The 16078-nt window shown below is 42.9% G+C and overlaps 1 protein-coding gene across 3 annotated transcripts in view; it reads left to right on the top strand.

The window, feature by feature from the left end:
• Nucleotides 1-653: 653 nt before the first annotated feature.
• The window catches only part of Ccnt2 (cyclin T2), a 33777-nt gene continuing 18352 nt past the window's right edge, over nucleotides 654-16078 (top strand). For all 3 annotated transcript variants that reach the window (XR_004389340.1, XM_032915757.1, XM_032915756.1), the window contains exons 1-2: nucleotides 654-836; nucleotides 1537-1618. Coding sequence is in view for 2 of the 3 variants with exons in the window: in XM_032915757.1 (XP_032771648.1) it covers nucleotides 679-836; nucleotides 1537-1618 (240 nt within the window). In the remaining variant the exon portion in view is untranslated. The remainder of the gene's footprint in view (nucleotides 837-1536; nucleotides 1619-16078) is intronic.

The raw sequence follows: 16078 nt of genomic DNA, 5'->3' as shown, positions 1-16078 counted from the left end.
TAGCGATGTTTGAAAAAACACAGAAGACACTTAAGTGTTGATCATTGTTAGAATTAGCGTTCTTTCTTTACAGTCTTTCCTGGCTAACTCCTCCCAGAGCCGACCTCCGGATGCGAGGCCATTCGTGGGCACAGGGGTCAACACAGCTAAGAAAATACACCCACAAACATTTAAGAAAATGGAGGCTACCGCATGAAGCCGAAACTATAAAAGCCTTTTCTGACTTTAATGCACCCACGAACTCACAGACCAAAAACATTAAACGTTGAGTTGAAGGATAACGCCCAGGCCCTATTGGGCAGTCGCGTGACCTCTTCCTTGTCCGCCCCGCCCCTCCTCCTTAGCCCCCCTCCCAGACCCAGCATGCACCGCGTCGACCTTTTATTTTTCGAACGACCCCCTACTTTACGGCGCCTCCCAATGACAACAGGCGCGGAGCATTGTGGTCCCGCGAGCCAGAGAGACAGAGAGGAGGGAGGCCGGAAAGAGAAAGCAAAAGACCAGTGCGAGCCGACCAGGCCGGTCCCTGCGCGTGCGCATGGGTAGCAGCAGGCCCGGAAAAGGCGTGGCCCACTCTACGGAGAGCGCATTGGGGCGGGGCCTCAATGCATTGGCGCGGAGTCCCGGAGGCAGGCGGGGAGGGGGCGGGCTAAGGGTGCGGGCGGAGGAGGAAGTGTCATGGCGTCGGGCCGTGGAGCTTCTTCTCGCTGGTTCTTTACTCGAGAACAGCTGGAGAACACGCCGAGCCGCCGCTGCGGAGTGGAAGCGGATGAAGAGCTGTCGCATCGCCAGCAGGCGGCCAACCTCATCCAGGACATGGGGCAACGTCTTAATGTGTATCCTTTTCCTAGTTGCGGCCCTGCGTCCCACACGCCCCGGTCGCGCTCGCCGGGTGACCGGGCCTACTGTCCCGGTAACATGGCGCCGCTGTCTCTGCGGTCTTTTGATCTCGGGAGAGAAACACAAAAAGCTAGGGCCCCAGCTGCGGCGGAGAGCCCAAGGAAGAGGAGATGTGCCGGGGAAGGCGGGCCGGGAGCCCGCGTTGTGTAACCTGTGTCGGGAAGCGCGTGATGCGGTAGGGAATAGCAGTGCTTCCCTGGCGAGAGAGGAATCCGGGATGAGCGAAGCCAAGGGGCGGCCCCTTCCACTTCTTCGGAAGTCAGAAAAGGCCTTGAGACGTAGAAAGGTCCCAGATGTTTCACGGAAAGTGTTTTCCAAGGCTTCCTTGCCGGCTCCAGGGCGGCTCTGTTGCGCGGTGGGAACGCATAGAGATGTTTCATGTTCTTCGGGTGTGTGGCGCGTGCCTTTCGACTACTTTATTTCTACTGTACTAAGCTGTAGCCATTGCAAGTAACTCCTGGGCTCTTTCTACGTAGCGTATTAGAATAATTTGGCATTTGGCCTGATTTCTCTTCTCCCCGCAGACTTCTTACGTACATTCAGGTGGAGAATAGGATCTTGTGTAAATGGAAAGGGGTTTTCCACTCAAATTAATTTAGTTTTTGCCCAGTTTATTTTCTAAACGTTGCATCCCAGCTCTCAGCTTACAATAAACACTGCGATTGTTTATATGCACAGGTTTTATATGCACCATTCTTTCACCAAATTCAACAGAAATGTAAGTACTGCTTTATTGTTTTAGTCGTCGAATGTTAAAATGAGTAGATACTGCAGAAACAAGTTGGTTGATCGTTGTTTTTACTATTAAATTGAATGTTCTGAGTTTACCATAAGTGTGAGTTATGTAATAAACGTTTTGCCTCAAATGCAGAGGTGTGTGTGAGAGAGAGAATTTTATTAATTAAACTGTAAGGCACAGAGTAAGCCTTTCGTTGTTGGATTTTGTTTTTTTTTGGGGGGGGGGGATTGTTTTGAGACAGGGTCTCGCTGTGTGGGTCTGGCTGTCCTGGACCTAAATATGTAGAGCAGGTTCGCCTTGAACTCAAAAGAGACACCTAGCTACCTCTTGTCTCACACTTGGGATTAAGGAATGTGCACCAAGCCTGACGGAGAAACAAACGTGTTTTATTAATTTAAACTTTGCAGGTGGGGTGATTTATATTAGGATAATTTCAGTAATCACAACAGAATAGTTTGGCCAAATCTAGTCATTGGAGAGGATACATTTAATTGTATAGGATTCATTGTTTCAAATGTTAAGAGTTGAGACCTGGGTAGTTACATTGCTTAGAAGTAATACTTTGAAAAGGCTACTGTTTATAGAAATCCTGCAGTGAGGTTAATTACTGTGTGAAGAGGTTGTCAAGCAGCTTTGCTTTTGTCCCCTTATGCCAGTGTCAGCACTCCCAACTCACCACTCAAATACTGTGTTCGCTTTCGTTGAAGGAAGCCTGTCAGACAGTCTTTTACTGGTCTTGAATATAACATGTACATCTTGACATCTGGGTAGTTATTTTAATAAATAAATTAGTTTGTTTACTCTGAGACTGTATCACTGTGCAATGCAAGATGGCCTCAAATTCTTGCCTGCCTCAGCCCTCCTTGAGTGCTGGCCTGTGGCACCATACATGACTTCTAACTGTTTTAAAGCTATCAAAATTACTCAGAATAACATGTAAATACATTTTTTAGTCCCCATTCTCATATTACTTATAAATTTTAGCCCCCTTAATTTTTCACTTTATTATTTGCCTTGTAGTAGAATTTTGGTAGTGTTATTCTGAAAGGTACATTAGGAAAATAGGCCACGTAAGGACTTAACTTCTTTGTGGATAGTTTGTGGAATTCAGGCTCTCATTGCTAAGCAAACAAGTTTAGAAAAGTTTGTTACATTGTTGCCTTTGAAGTGGCAGAAATTTTATGGTTTAGATTATTAATTTCTGCTTTAAGTTCAACTGATCTTAAGTCTAACCTGGTTTATCAAGTTTGCAAATTGCTTTTTTTTTCTTGGACAGTGGAGTTTTCTTTATAACTGGGCTTTTGCAGTCCCTCTTCTGTTCTCTTTTCATCTTTTTTGAGTCATGCTCTTTCCCGATTAATTTGTATCACTCTTAGATCAATATTGGTGCTGTAGAGAAGAAAAGAACCTACTGTTTATAATGCTTATGCTAAGAGAATCAAGTTTTTATTTCAGTTCTCTAAAAGTAGCAATGAATTAGCCAGCACTAAGTAAACTTGGCTTTTTCAAATAGCCCCGAATAATGCTGGTAAAAAACTACAAGTCAGAGTCATTGTGGAAACTCTTTATAGAGCTGTAGATGTCCTATTTTTGTGAATGGGTTTGTTTTTCTATTTTCAGTAAAAGGTCTTTTTCTGTTTTCACCACAGGTCTTTGCTCCTTTATTTGTTTTTGTGGCCTGGTTTGTGTGCTTTAAGCAAACATCCTTCCCAGTGGTAGAATCTGTCTCTTCAAATTTGCCTAGTTAGTCCAGGTCACCCGGTTCTTGCTTCACCACTGTGCTTATTTATTGCCTTAAGCATATGAAGGAGTACTTGAACACTTTGTCTTTCCTGGCCGGATAATTGAAATGTCTGTTTGGAGAAGCAGCAGCATCCCTCCTACCTCAGACAATTTTTTGCTTCTGTTTTTGTTGCTTAAAGGTGATTTCAAATACTCAAATTTCAAGTACCAGTAGTCCTCCCCACACACCTGATCTTTTAGTGATGTTAGTGATGATCTCTAATTGAACATCTGTCCTATTTAAATTCATATTTCCTGCATTCTTGAATTTTTCTTAGAAGGTTATAATCAAGTGTCATTAAAAAAAAAAAAAACCTCAAGTAACATTTGATAAATTAAACCCAACAGAATAAGAAGCTGAGATGCTAGAACAAACGGTAAGGTCTTAACTGCCATGCATCCATGATGCTAAGGTATCCTTTAGTATTCAGTGCTTCGTTTCCATGTCTTAGATTGACAGATTCAAAAATAAAAAGCGTTTCTGTGCTTATTTAAGAGTGGAGTCAGTCTTACTTGTGTCTGTCACTGAGTAACTTTCCGTTTCAGTCATTCTAAGGAATAGGTGACTATGTAGTTTAAGAATAAAACTATCTTTAGGACTGGAAAATAAAGAATATCCTTTTTGGATCAAGCTTAAGAGAAGTCTAGTGGGCGGATGAGATGGCTTAGCGGGTAAAAGCACTTGCTGCCAAGCCTGATAACCTGAATATGATCTGTGGGACCCACACAGTAGAATCTCAGTCTCTCCCAATCAATATCTCTCTTTCTCTCCCCCACCCACCCTCTTCCTGTCTCTCTCAATCACATAAAAATAAATATAAAAGCATGTTTTTAAGATTTTTTTATGTGTATAGGCGTTTTGGTTGCATGTAGATATCTATGCATATAGATATTGCACACCTGTTATCTCCAGGGGCCAGAAGAAAGCATTGGATCCTCTGGAGCTGGAGTTACAGGTGGTTGTGAACCACCATGTAGGTGCTGGGGATTGAACCTTGGTCCTCTAGAAGAACAGCAAGTGATTATAACCACCAAGCCATCTCTCCAGACCCATAACTTTTTTTTAATCAGTTTAGGCCTTGTGGTGGTGGCACACATCTTTAATCCCAGCACTTGGGAAGCAAATGCAGATGGATTTCTGTGAGTTCAAGGACAGGCAGGGCCACATAGAGAAATCTTGTCTTGAAGAAGAAAAAAAAAACAAGGGGAGGGGGTATCAGTTTAGTAAAGTGTAACAACAGCCCTAGCCCATCAGTGTCTGATGTAAAACCCGAGGTCACAGCCCATCTTAAGAGACTGACCCAGCTTCTCTGAGAAACAGTTCATTCTTTTAGTTAGTTTTATTCATGGGTTTTGCTCTCGCCCCAGCCTCCCGAATGCTGGACTACAGAAGTGGTGGCACCACGTTTAGCTAGTTCAGTTTAGGATGCATTTATTTCTGATCAAATCCAAGAGCTCCCTTAGCATCAGGTTATAAAAAGCATGCCTTTTCAAGTATCTTTGTCATGGTCTGCTCTCTAGCACCTTTCCAATTGGTGTGTTTTTGTCTTGCTGTCCATCTGTCTGTTTGTATTTTGGTTTTCCAAACTGGGACAAGGATGACAGCAACAAAGTCATTAACATGGAAGGAAAGCTTGAGCCTTCAACCCTAGACAAAGAACTAAGGAATGCTGAGAGTGGGAGAAATAAGCTTCCCAGGGAAGAGCACACCAACTGGTTATCCAACAGGAAACAGCCATGAAACATACGTATATAATAAGTAACATTATATGGCCTGAAGAGGTTGTGCTCATATTAGGAATGCACACACACACACACACACACACACACACACACACACACACACACACACACACAGCAAAATTAAAGAGGCCATAAGTTTGAGGGGAGGTGGTGGTAGATGGGAGGTAATGGAGGGAGAAAGGGGAAGGAAGAATTATAAACTCAAAACAATAAAGAAAAGAAAAAATGCTTTCTTTCCTTTTTTAGTTTTTTGGGACAGGGTTTCTCTGTGTAGCCCTGCTATCCTGAAACCCACTATTTAGGCCAGGCTGGCTTCAAACTCACAGAGATCTGTCTGACTCTGCATCCCAAATTCTAGTGTGTGCCACCATGCCCGGACATGTATTTTTTATGTGCATTCTCTCTAAGGTTGTTAGATTACCTAGAACTGAGGTTGACAGTTGTGAGCCGTTGCAGTAATAATAAAAATGGGGCGGAACCGGGTCCCACTCGAACCCTGGCAGTCTGGTTCTCTTCGCTAGTTCTGGTTCGGTTCTGGTAGGCCATTGGAACTAGAGCTAATTTATCTAAGCAGCTCCATGCTGCCCCCATCTACTTTCCGACCGGACACCCTGTCAGGCCACCCCGCCCTCACAGCTCCCTTGGCTGGTTTCCACCACACCAGGCATACACATCCCAATTCCATAGCAGCCCAGTGCATCCAGCCACTATACACTCTCTTAAACTCAATTAAGTCACCACATGAAAGAACACATCACACAATATCCTCTGATCCAATTGATAAAATATAATTTACCCATCTAGGTAACACAAAATCCTGTCCACACCCATGCCTTTAGAATAGTCATAATAATCTGTAATGTGTGCAGAGAGGAATCCACCATGTTCTCTCAGCTCCCTCCTCGTTCTGGCTTCCTTTGCCTCTCTAAAACTTCTCCAGTCCATCCTTCTTGTCCAGTGACATTGAACCTGGTCCTCGGAAAGGGCAGCCAGTGCTCTTAACCACTGAGCCAGCACCATAGTGTGTTTTTTAGGACTATTACTGCCTTTCTAGAGGTCCTGCAGTCAGACATGCTTTTAATATGAAAACTTTAATGCATTGTAGTTCTTCCTGTTTAAGTACCCAAGAGTTAGGCCGGGTAAGTACTTAGAACCAATAATCTTCAGGGATAAATGTTTTGATTTATGAGACTACCTCAGCTTCATGTTTTATTCATATGTATCCTGTGGGGGGTTGGGGATTTAGCTCAGTGGTAGAGCGCTTGCCTAGCAAGTGGAAGGCCCTGTTCGGTCCTCAGCCCGAAAGAAAAAAAAAAAAAAAAAAAAAAAAAAGTCAACAACATATGTATCCTGTGTAATGTGTTCACTTGACAACAGCTATACAAAACAAATCTGCTTGTGCTAAACATTTTTTGTATTTTGGGCACTATACTCATTCTAGTCTTGAACTGTGTGGCCCTCGGTAGTCCCAAACACAGTGTTCCCACCTCAGTCTCCTCTTGGGCCATCATTTTATTTTTACTTTCTTGCCTACAGTAGTGGCTTCTTCATTTTTAATTAGTGTCACTGGAAGCATGAAGACAGTCTTCCTACGTTCCTTACCTCCTCGTTGGTGTGGGAGACTGTTCTTTATTCATTCGGGGAAGTGCTGCTTTTCTTTCTCCCCATTCCTCTGTTGGGCTCTGTTAGATCACCGGTGCCTAGAGAGGTAGTTTCTCACAGAGGTTCTCAACCTATCACTGTCAGGAGGTTTGGTCTTGGCTTCACTTTTCACATAGATGCACTTAGGATAGGCGTTTTAACCTGCCTTATGCCTGTGACCCTTTAGTACAGTTCCTTGTGTTGTGGTTACCCCTCCCCCCAACAGTAAAGTTTATTCTTATTGCTACTTCATAACTAATTTTGCTACTGGTATGGATTATAATGTAAATATCTGCTTCTGAATGGTCCTACCTAACCCCTGTGAAAAAGTCATTGGACTCCCCAAAAGGGTTGTGACCCACAGGTCGAGAACCACTGATCGAAAGTATTCCATTATTGAAAATTATTACAGGTGTGTGGTAAACGAAACAGTAGAATGGGAGTTAAGATAAACCTTTCCATGTCTTATAGTACTAGCTGCTAACTATTTTGGGGTCTCCTTTCTGGAAGATTCTGTGCAGGTTTAAGCTTGCACAGGTCTCTCGCATTACAGAAGTTTCTCTTTTCCTGTAGTTCTCATATGTAGCACACGGTATTGACTTGGGAACACAGACTTGGATTTTAATCCCAGATAAGGTGTGGTGTAGTTACTTATTGCAGCATAAGGATCAGCCCAGGGCTCTTGTGCACGCCGAGCCTGTGCTCTACAACTGGGCTACCTCCCAAGCAAGGCAGTATTAGTTTGTAAGATGGCGTGCGTCAGAAGGCGTAGTGTAGACCGAGTGAATCTTTCTCATCAGTTTTGTCGTTGCTGGGGTGAGTGGGTGGGGTTATGACTGGTCTCGAGTGCATAGAAGCTGGGAATGCCTTTCACCATTTCTAAGCACAGAGGCCTGCAGTGGTTCTTCCCCTGCGGGGGGCAGGGCAGGGAGAGAGGTCTGGCCAGTCCTGAGATGGAGGAATGCTGGATTAACCTAAAAACTTAAATGAAGAAAGGCAGAGTGGATGCCAATTAAAGTTCTGTTGTTGCCACTAAATTAATTAGCAGATTCAGTTAATTTCTTATAATAAATTATCACATGCCCCTGTCTCCAAGGACCTTAATAAAACTTATGTACATGATTTCTCTTTTTAAATTAAGGGCTCTGGGGACAGTTTGGTACTTCTAAAGTTTTAAGTTTAAATTTACTGTTAACAGTAAACACTGCCTTTGTGTGAACTGTTAATGTGTTACTTAGTTTGAGCATGCTCTACATTTCTCACATCTTCTTAGTAAGGTTCTTACTTTGTCTTTTAATTTCTTAGTGTAAATTTGTTAATTTGTAAATTTTGTTATTAGTTTAATTTTGCTTTCATTATCTCCTGCTTAAGATTATTTAATGATTTCATTGAAGAAAGGAGGAGGAGGAGGAAGAAGAGGAGGAAGAGGAGGAGGTGGTAGTGGTAGTGGTGGCAATGGTGGCGGTTAGGGTTAGGTAGTCCTGGTTGTTTTAGAGCTCTGTAGACCAGACTGCCCACAGAGATCCACCTGCCTCTGCTGGGATTAAAGGGGTGCCCCATACACCCAGCCTAAAGAGTAACTTCTTTAAATTCTTGGATTTCTTGCTGTGTGCTCTGAAACACTCATATGAGTTGGGTATCCTCTTTCTCTTTTTTCATGTAAATAAGGAAGATAGGAATCATGATGGTTAAATTCCCTTTTTTTGAAGTCACACAGCTCAGTGACAAAAATAAGTCTAACTCAGACGTGACTTCCATCTCTGTGCTCCTGGGGCCTCTTTGTATTTCTGAAATTTCCCACTAAAAGCACTGTGTAAAAGGCAATTGTGTGGGAAGGGTGATTCATTAGCTACTGTCATAAGAGTTTTCATTGCTGTTCACAGACACCATGACCAAGAACTCTTCTTATAAAGGACAAAATTTAATTGGGGCTGGCTTACAGGATCAGAGGTTCAGTCCATTATCATCAAGGTAGGAACATAACAGCATCCACACAGGCATGGTGCAGGAGGAGCTGAGAGTTCTACATCTTCATCTGAAGGCTGCTAGCAGAATTCTGGCTTCCAGGCAGCTAGGATGAGGGTTGAAGATTCATTTTTATTAACGTGTTTTTCTCTAAGCAGATAAATAAAGCGTTCATAACCTAGTGATTGTACCATGCATATCTTGATTTTTGGTAGTTATACTTAGATGGTGCGTTTTCATCCCGTCTAGCTTACCTTCTTGTGTGCCCTTACCATTCTTTCAGTATTTGTTAGTTTGGAAATGTGTCAGTCACTTTCACATTGTGACTGGAGTATCTGACAGAAACAACTCAAGGAAGGAAAGATTTCATCCACAGAAGTAGGGCAGGCCAGTTTACAGCAGCCAGAGCTGGTGGAAGACTGTTTCCATCATTTTAAGCTGGGCAGCAAAAGAGCTTGGCAAGAACCATGGTCTGCCCCTCTACCCTTCACAGTTGTCCCGTGTGACCTCCTTCTACCTCACATGGCTCTCTAACTGCCTGAAGTGCCAGAGGAACACTGTATTCACACCGATAGGCCACAGGTTGCAATTTAAATGTTGTGGTAAGATGTGAATAGGTATTTTGTGCATATTCGTGTGACTACACTACTGCCACTACCTGATTCCTCTCCAGAACCTTGCTTCTTCCCTCATATTGAAAGGTTGCCATTAGCAGCTTCCCGGGTGTGTGGCAACCATCACTCTTTCATTCTTGGTTGGGGTTATGTGTTGTGTTGTTTGTTTCAGACTGGGGCTCCCCCTTCCTCCTACCCCATCGCCCAGGTCTGCCGCTCACTCTGACAGAATGGAATCTGATAGCACCTCTTCCTTTTTTGTCCAGCCTTCTTTCCTCTCAGCGTAATGCGTATTCAGTTCATGTCTTAGCATATGCCAGAGCTTCCATCATAAGTCTGAATAGTAGGCCCGTGTTTGCCTGTGCATCAGCCAGTGGATGCTTGGGTTGTTGCCACCTCTCACCTGCCAGGAGCACTCACTCACGCCTGCTTTACATCCTTCTGAATAGTGCCAAAATAGAGTTGCTGATCATCTAAACTTTCACTATTGGAGAGGGGCTGGTGGTTTGGGATTTTGTTGTTTTTGTAAATTATTTATTTTTATTGTATGTACATTGGTGTTTTGCTTGCATGTATGCATATTCTGTGTGTGTCAGACCCCCAGGAACTGTAGCTATAGAGAATCGTGAACTACCATGTGGGTGCTAGGAATTGAAGCCCAGTTCTCTGAAAGAGCAACCAGTGCTCTTAACCACTGAGCCATCTTTCCAGCCGTTTGTTTTATGTGTTGTGTTCTGCTCTTAAGCAAGGTCTCACTACATGGCCAGTACTTGCCTGACACTCACTGTGCACCCCAAGCAGACCTTTCCCAGTGCCTCTGCCTCAGCCTCTGCTTTGAATTTTGAGCGACCTCCCACATGACTTTGTGCAGCAGCTGCACTGTTTGCGTCTTCATGATCAAGTTAGAGGGCTCCCGTTTCCGTGCCCATGCCTGCACTGTTCTGCCGTCCTGGCACCCAGCTGTTTTGAATGACATTTGCTTGAGCTGAGCATCTTTTTCGTGTGCTTGTTGGACACTTATGCATGTTATTTGGAGAACTGTTTCTTCTGAGCTTCTGTCGGACCTTTAATTGAATTGTTGGGTTTCATGATTGCCTTGGTGTTGGTTTGTATTAGTGCTCTGTTGCTTTCCTTGGGTTTTGGCTGTCTCAGAACTCACTGTATAGACCAGTCTGCCCTCAGATGTAAAGATCTACATGCCTCCCAAATGTTGGGATTAAAGGGCACCATGTGCCTAGTGGCTCGTGCCTTTTAATCCCAGCACTCAAGAAACAGAGGCTGGTGTTTTCCGAGTTTGAGACTCTGGTCTACAGAGCTAATTCCAAGACAGCCAGGGCCACACAGAGAAGCCCTGTGTGTGTGGAGGGGTGGGGGAGGAACATGACACCATGCTAGGCTGTCTTTGAATTTTTGGTGCGCAGAGGTTATCATTGCAAAATTTAGTGTTCTAAAACTTTTCTTGTTTTCATCCAAAAATGTATAATTGTAGTTCCTAAGCTTATTAAACGTCTTACAGTGTAAGGTAAGATTTCCAGTTAATTCTTTACCAAGCAGATGTCCTGCACCATGTACCAACTTGTTTTTAAAGTAGTTCTTTTCCGTGTGATGTGTGTTGGCACGGCTCTCCAAGCTAACAGTGGCCTTATGAGCTGGGCACTCTGGTCACTCATTGTTACAGTGGCCTTATGAGCTGGGCACTCTGGTCACTCATTTTTACAGTGGCCTTATGAGCTGGGCTCTCTGGTCACTCATTTTTACAGTGGCCTTATGAGCTGGGCACTCTGGTCACTCATTGTTACAGTGGCCTTATGAGCTGAGCACTCTGGTCACTCATTGTTACAGTGGCCTTATGAGCTGAGCACTCTGGTCACTCATTGTTGTGAGGCTCGGCCTTCAGGCACTTTAGTTCCTTCGTTGTTGTCTTCCCCTCTCTTGGCCTTCTCAGACAGTTGTGCCTTGCTCCCAGAGGTCTCCTGGCTGTGGATTTCCAGGAGGGCATAGGGTCAGCCTCAAAGCTGCACTCCTGAGCTTGTGGGGCTCTTTCTTCACCAGCGGGGCCTTGCCTCCATCTCCAGTAAACACCTGTCAGCTCTGTTGAGGTGGCCTGTAACCAGACCTGTTGCACATCCTGGTCCTCCTTTGGTTTCTTGCTACACAAATGCCGGGCATTGAATCTTGCAGAGCAAACCTGTCCTGCATTTGTATTTGGGACTTTCCCAGCATGCCTTGTTGTGTGGGTTGGTTATAAGTATAGGATCTCTCTTGTTTTGCTAGTTTATTATTCTGGGGGCTTAGTAGAATTTTCAAGTAAGTCAAAGGATTTTACTTGATTCCTTTGATAATATCCTCAAGACCACAATAATTCTACTCAGCACTACAATAGGCTATCCTTTAAATTTATTTAAATGATATAAATCCTTTAGGTATGTGAAACGCTTGGTATGCAGAGTCCTTTTGACAGTGGATCCCCTGTGTAGCCTCCCTCACCCTTAGCCTACCTCCCTACTGGTAGGATTGTATGCACTGCTATGCCTGGCTAATTTTAACTAAAGCAGATTGAATCACTTGAAGTTTGTTCTGTCAAACAAACATCTGATCCATCTGGAGAATCGTTTATTAATAAATAATACAAATTATATCACAGCTTAATTGAGTTCTCAAAATGGTTCTAAAAACAACTCTTAAGATATTTCCCTCAAAGCTTTGTGTCTTTAAAATAGGGTCCTCTTATCTGCCTAACTATAGGACTGTTGACTAATGGTATGTAGTGCCTGAATTACAGAGATGTGTAGGGGTATTTTTTGTTTGGTTGGTTTGGGGGTTTTTGTTTGTTTGTTTGTTTGTTTTTAATGGACAGTGGTACTTTGCCTGCATGTATATCTGTGTGATAAATCAGGTACTGAGGTTACCGGCAGTTGGGAGCTTCCACCTGGGTGTTGGGAATTGAACCTGGGTCCTCCTGAAGAACAGTCAGTGCTATTAATCACTAAGTCATCTCTTCAGCCCCCAAGATGTGCTTTATACCATATTTTCATGGTGGCTTAGGACATTTGACCTAGAATTAAGTTATTCTTGTTGGGAGGTATGCTAGAGATTGAATCCAGGACCTCATGAATTCTAAACAACTGTTCTGTTGAGCAGCACCCCAGCTAAAAACTGATTCTTACTCATTTTGTATAAAACAGCTATAACAGAGTAGTTGAGACCAAAGAGTTCATAATGTGCAGAAATCATAGGCACACAGATCTGTAGCCTAAAATAAAAACTGGGACCCAAACTTCTAGCATGGGTCCTAGTGTCCTATAAAGAGAGCACAAGATCACAAGGAATCTGCTTTCCCTCTTTACGCTGACTTTCAAGGCAGCTTTAAAACCAGAGTTAGATTGTTAATGGTTTGTAAGGGATTAAAATGGTTTGCTAAGTGAAAATCTAGTTAGTTCATCATCTTCTACATGTGTACCGGGTTTAGAGGATGGGAATGTGGGGAACTAACAACTCACATTTGGAGCATTAAGCTGATTTCTGCACTTAAGGTTCTAATTGTAAAGCTGGTATAGTATGGCCATGTTTAGGGAGAAGTATGAAGTCATTGTGCAGTGTGTATGCTAATAGTAAAGATGTGAAGCTGGTCGCCTGTGCTTAGTAACAGTGCATTATTTGTTTACATGACACAGGATCAGTAAGTGTTTTACAAATTGAGTTCATACCAATGTGAGAAGAAGTGGTGGAATTTGCCACTTCATAAATACCAGAAGACATAAACAGTGCTGTCCCTTACGGACTTACCCTAGTGGGGTATAAGAAGTTTACCTAGAGCTTAGCTTAGAATCTCATGTGAAATGATTAGGAGCAAGTAGTTTGAGCTGTTTTCTACTGGTGAATGTTTGCTGCATCTTCCTGGACTAAAGCTGAGAAAGGGTTCCCAATGGAGGAGGAGTTAGAGAAAGGACTGAAGGAGCTGAAGGGGTTTGTAACCCCATAAGAAGAACAGCAATATCAACCTACTAGAGCTCACAGGGATGGCTATGGCTCCAGCCGTTATGTATCAGAGGATGACTTTGTCAGGCATCAGTGTGAGGGGAGGCTCTTGGTCCTGTCAAGGCTCGATGCCCCATGTAGGGGAATGTGGGGAGGTGGGAGGGAGAGGATGAGTGGGTGTGGGATCATCCTCATAGGAGCAGGGGGAGATAGTGGGTTTCTAGAGCAGAAACCAGGAAAGGGAATGGTAACATTTGAAATGTAAATTTAAAAAATCCAATAAAAAATAACAAAGGAAGCTGGGAGGTCTTGATAGCACTGAGCAGAAGTGGTGAGATGTAGTGATTGCACGAGGAAGCTGATTTGTAATGAATCTTAATTTCAGAACTTCAGCAGGTTGAGATCATTCCTGCTAAGCCCAATTTTGTCTTAATAGGCCTTATTTTATCTTGTTGAGATAGTAACACCTGAATTGAGAGGTTTACAGTGTTGCTATAAAATGCCACATTTTAAAACTCTAATATGGCATAAATATAAACATTACATTTAACACATTTAATACTGGTCTGAATTAATTTTACTTTTAAGAGATTTCCAAGTTTCTTGTAATCTGTGGCTGTTTTTCTGGTTAACATCTCTGCTTTAGGCTATAGATACTGGTATATCAGTCAAAAAACTATTGGCCCAGCTATAATAATTTGCTATATACACACTAAATTTAAAACTGAGAACTCCTTTAGAATTTTTTAAAATAGGAACAATTATTGCTTTCTGCTTAAATCTGAAGATGGTGTAAACTGATGACAATTCGTGCTTAAGAACCAACTCGGGGTGCTGGGAGGGGTGCAGGGAGGAGAACTTGCGATCATTTGGAGGCAGTCATTAAATGTTCAAGAATTCAGAGAGTCTGAGTTTTTTGGAGCCTTTCTCCAAAGTGCCATTAGTATTTATTTTCTGTCACTCTTGCTGTTGGAGAGATCTGTTATCTTTAACATTAGTTGCTTTTGTGTTCTCTGGCGAGCCTGGAACTCAGTGTATAAACCAGGCTGGCCTCGAACTCCCAGATCCACCTGCTTCTGTTTGCAGTGTGCAAGGATTGGAGGTTTGCACCGCCACACCCACCTAACATTAGCTGCTTTCGAAAGTGTCTTTGTTGGGAGGTAATTCACAGACCATGGACTGCATTTGGAGCTCATAATTCAAGGCGTAGCCTATACTACCATCACAGCAACCCAGTTTACATATTTTCCCACTCAAAAGAAACTCTGCCCTGTAGCAAGTGTTCGCTAGCACCTTCCCTTTTAATAGATCTAATAAGTCCTAAAATTAATTCTTGTCTACATAAATTTACATAAATTTGCATATTTTATACTAATGGAATTGTTACTGATAAGATCTTGAACGTAGTGTAGTTTTTTTAAAGATCTGTCTGTGGTGCAGCGCTGTTGGCCTCATTCCTTTTCACTGCTGAATTTATCATGTCCTGCGCCTGTGCCACTTGAACATGCAGTGGTTCTGCTTGTTAGCCTTGGAGCAGTGCTGCACTCAGTGCAGATTAGGGGAAGTGCTGGGTTGTGTGCTCATCCTAGGCTTCGGTGCCTTAGATGGCTTTTTGAAGTAATCTCAAGGGACTGTCAAGCTGTCTTCTAAAGTAAGTAGTCAACATTATTTTACCTTCCCATAAATGCTGTTTGAGGGTTGCAGTAGCTCTACACTGTGTGTGTGTGTGCGTGCTTTTCACTTTCTCGACAATATTATTTGTAGCATAGACATCCTGTTTGTTATTTTCAGTTTGTTCTGTGCTTTTGCAGATACCACATTGGTGTCACGCTGTAAAATCCCTTGTCTAATCTAGGATCATTGATAGTTGTCTATTTTTTATTTTTTAAGAATGTATTTTGCTAATTAGAACAAAAAATTTATTTGCTGCAGAGTTTCATATGTCCAGACCCACTTTGAACTTGCTATGTAATCAAGAGTAACTAGGAACCCCTGGTCCTCCTGCTCTACCTCCCAAGTGCTGGGACTATAGATATGGACTATTACCATATCTGGCTTTATTTCTGTTCTCTTACAAAAATGTTACAAATTGAGTTCTTGATTTAGGCCTTTAACACGTTTTCATTTAATGATTGTTTATGGTGTAAAGTAGACGTTTTCCCTTTTTTAAATATATACATGTGAATATGCCCAGGTGTCCCTGCCCTTATTGTCTCATAAGCTTTCAGGTACTGTGCACAAGGGTGGTAAAGTCTCACTTCTGAGAACACACTGAGAACCTTAGTGTGGATTGTGTCAGGAGTGTCAGTGCAGCCTTACAGTAGGTTTGGAATTCACGACTGTGGAGTTCAAGGTCAGCCTGATCTACATCATGAGTTCCAGGGCAACCAAAGCTACACAGTGAAACCCTGTCTCGAATGAATGAATGAATGAGTGAGTGACTTTCCTTTAGCTGGATTAATTTGAGGTGGTCTCTTGAACCAGATATTAGAACACTGAATTACTGCATGTACCTCTCCCCAGTGAACTGAATCTGTTTCTGTTTGGTCACAGAATCAAAACTGTCTGTACTTTTCTAATAATGGTGTTAGTTCTTTGGCTTTATACCATGTTTTCATGGGCCAGAGAATGCTAGCAGCTTTCAAACTCAGCTTTGAACATAACAGAGCTGCTGCTAGTAATGCTTTGCCCAAACCCTCAGGAATTCTTCTCAGCT

Source organism: Rattus rattus, chromosome 10 (genome assembly GCF_011064425.1).
Source record: "Rattus rattus isolate New Zealand chromosome 10, Rrattus_CSIRO_v1, whole genome shotgun sequence".
In the NCBI taxonomy this organism is placed as follows: domain Eukaryota; kingdom Metazoa; phylum Chordata; class Mammalia; order Rodentia; family Muridae; genus Rattus; species Rattus rattus.
Note: the sequence above shows the minus strand (reverse complement) of the source record. Positions and strands in the feature narration are given on the sequence as shown.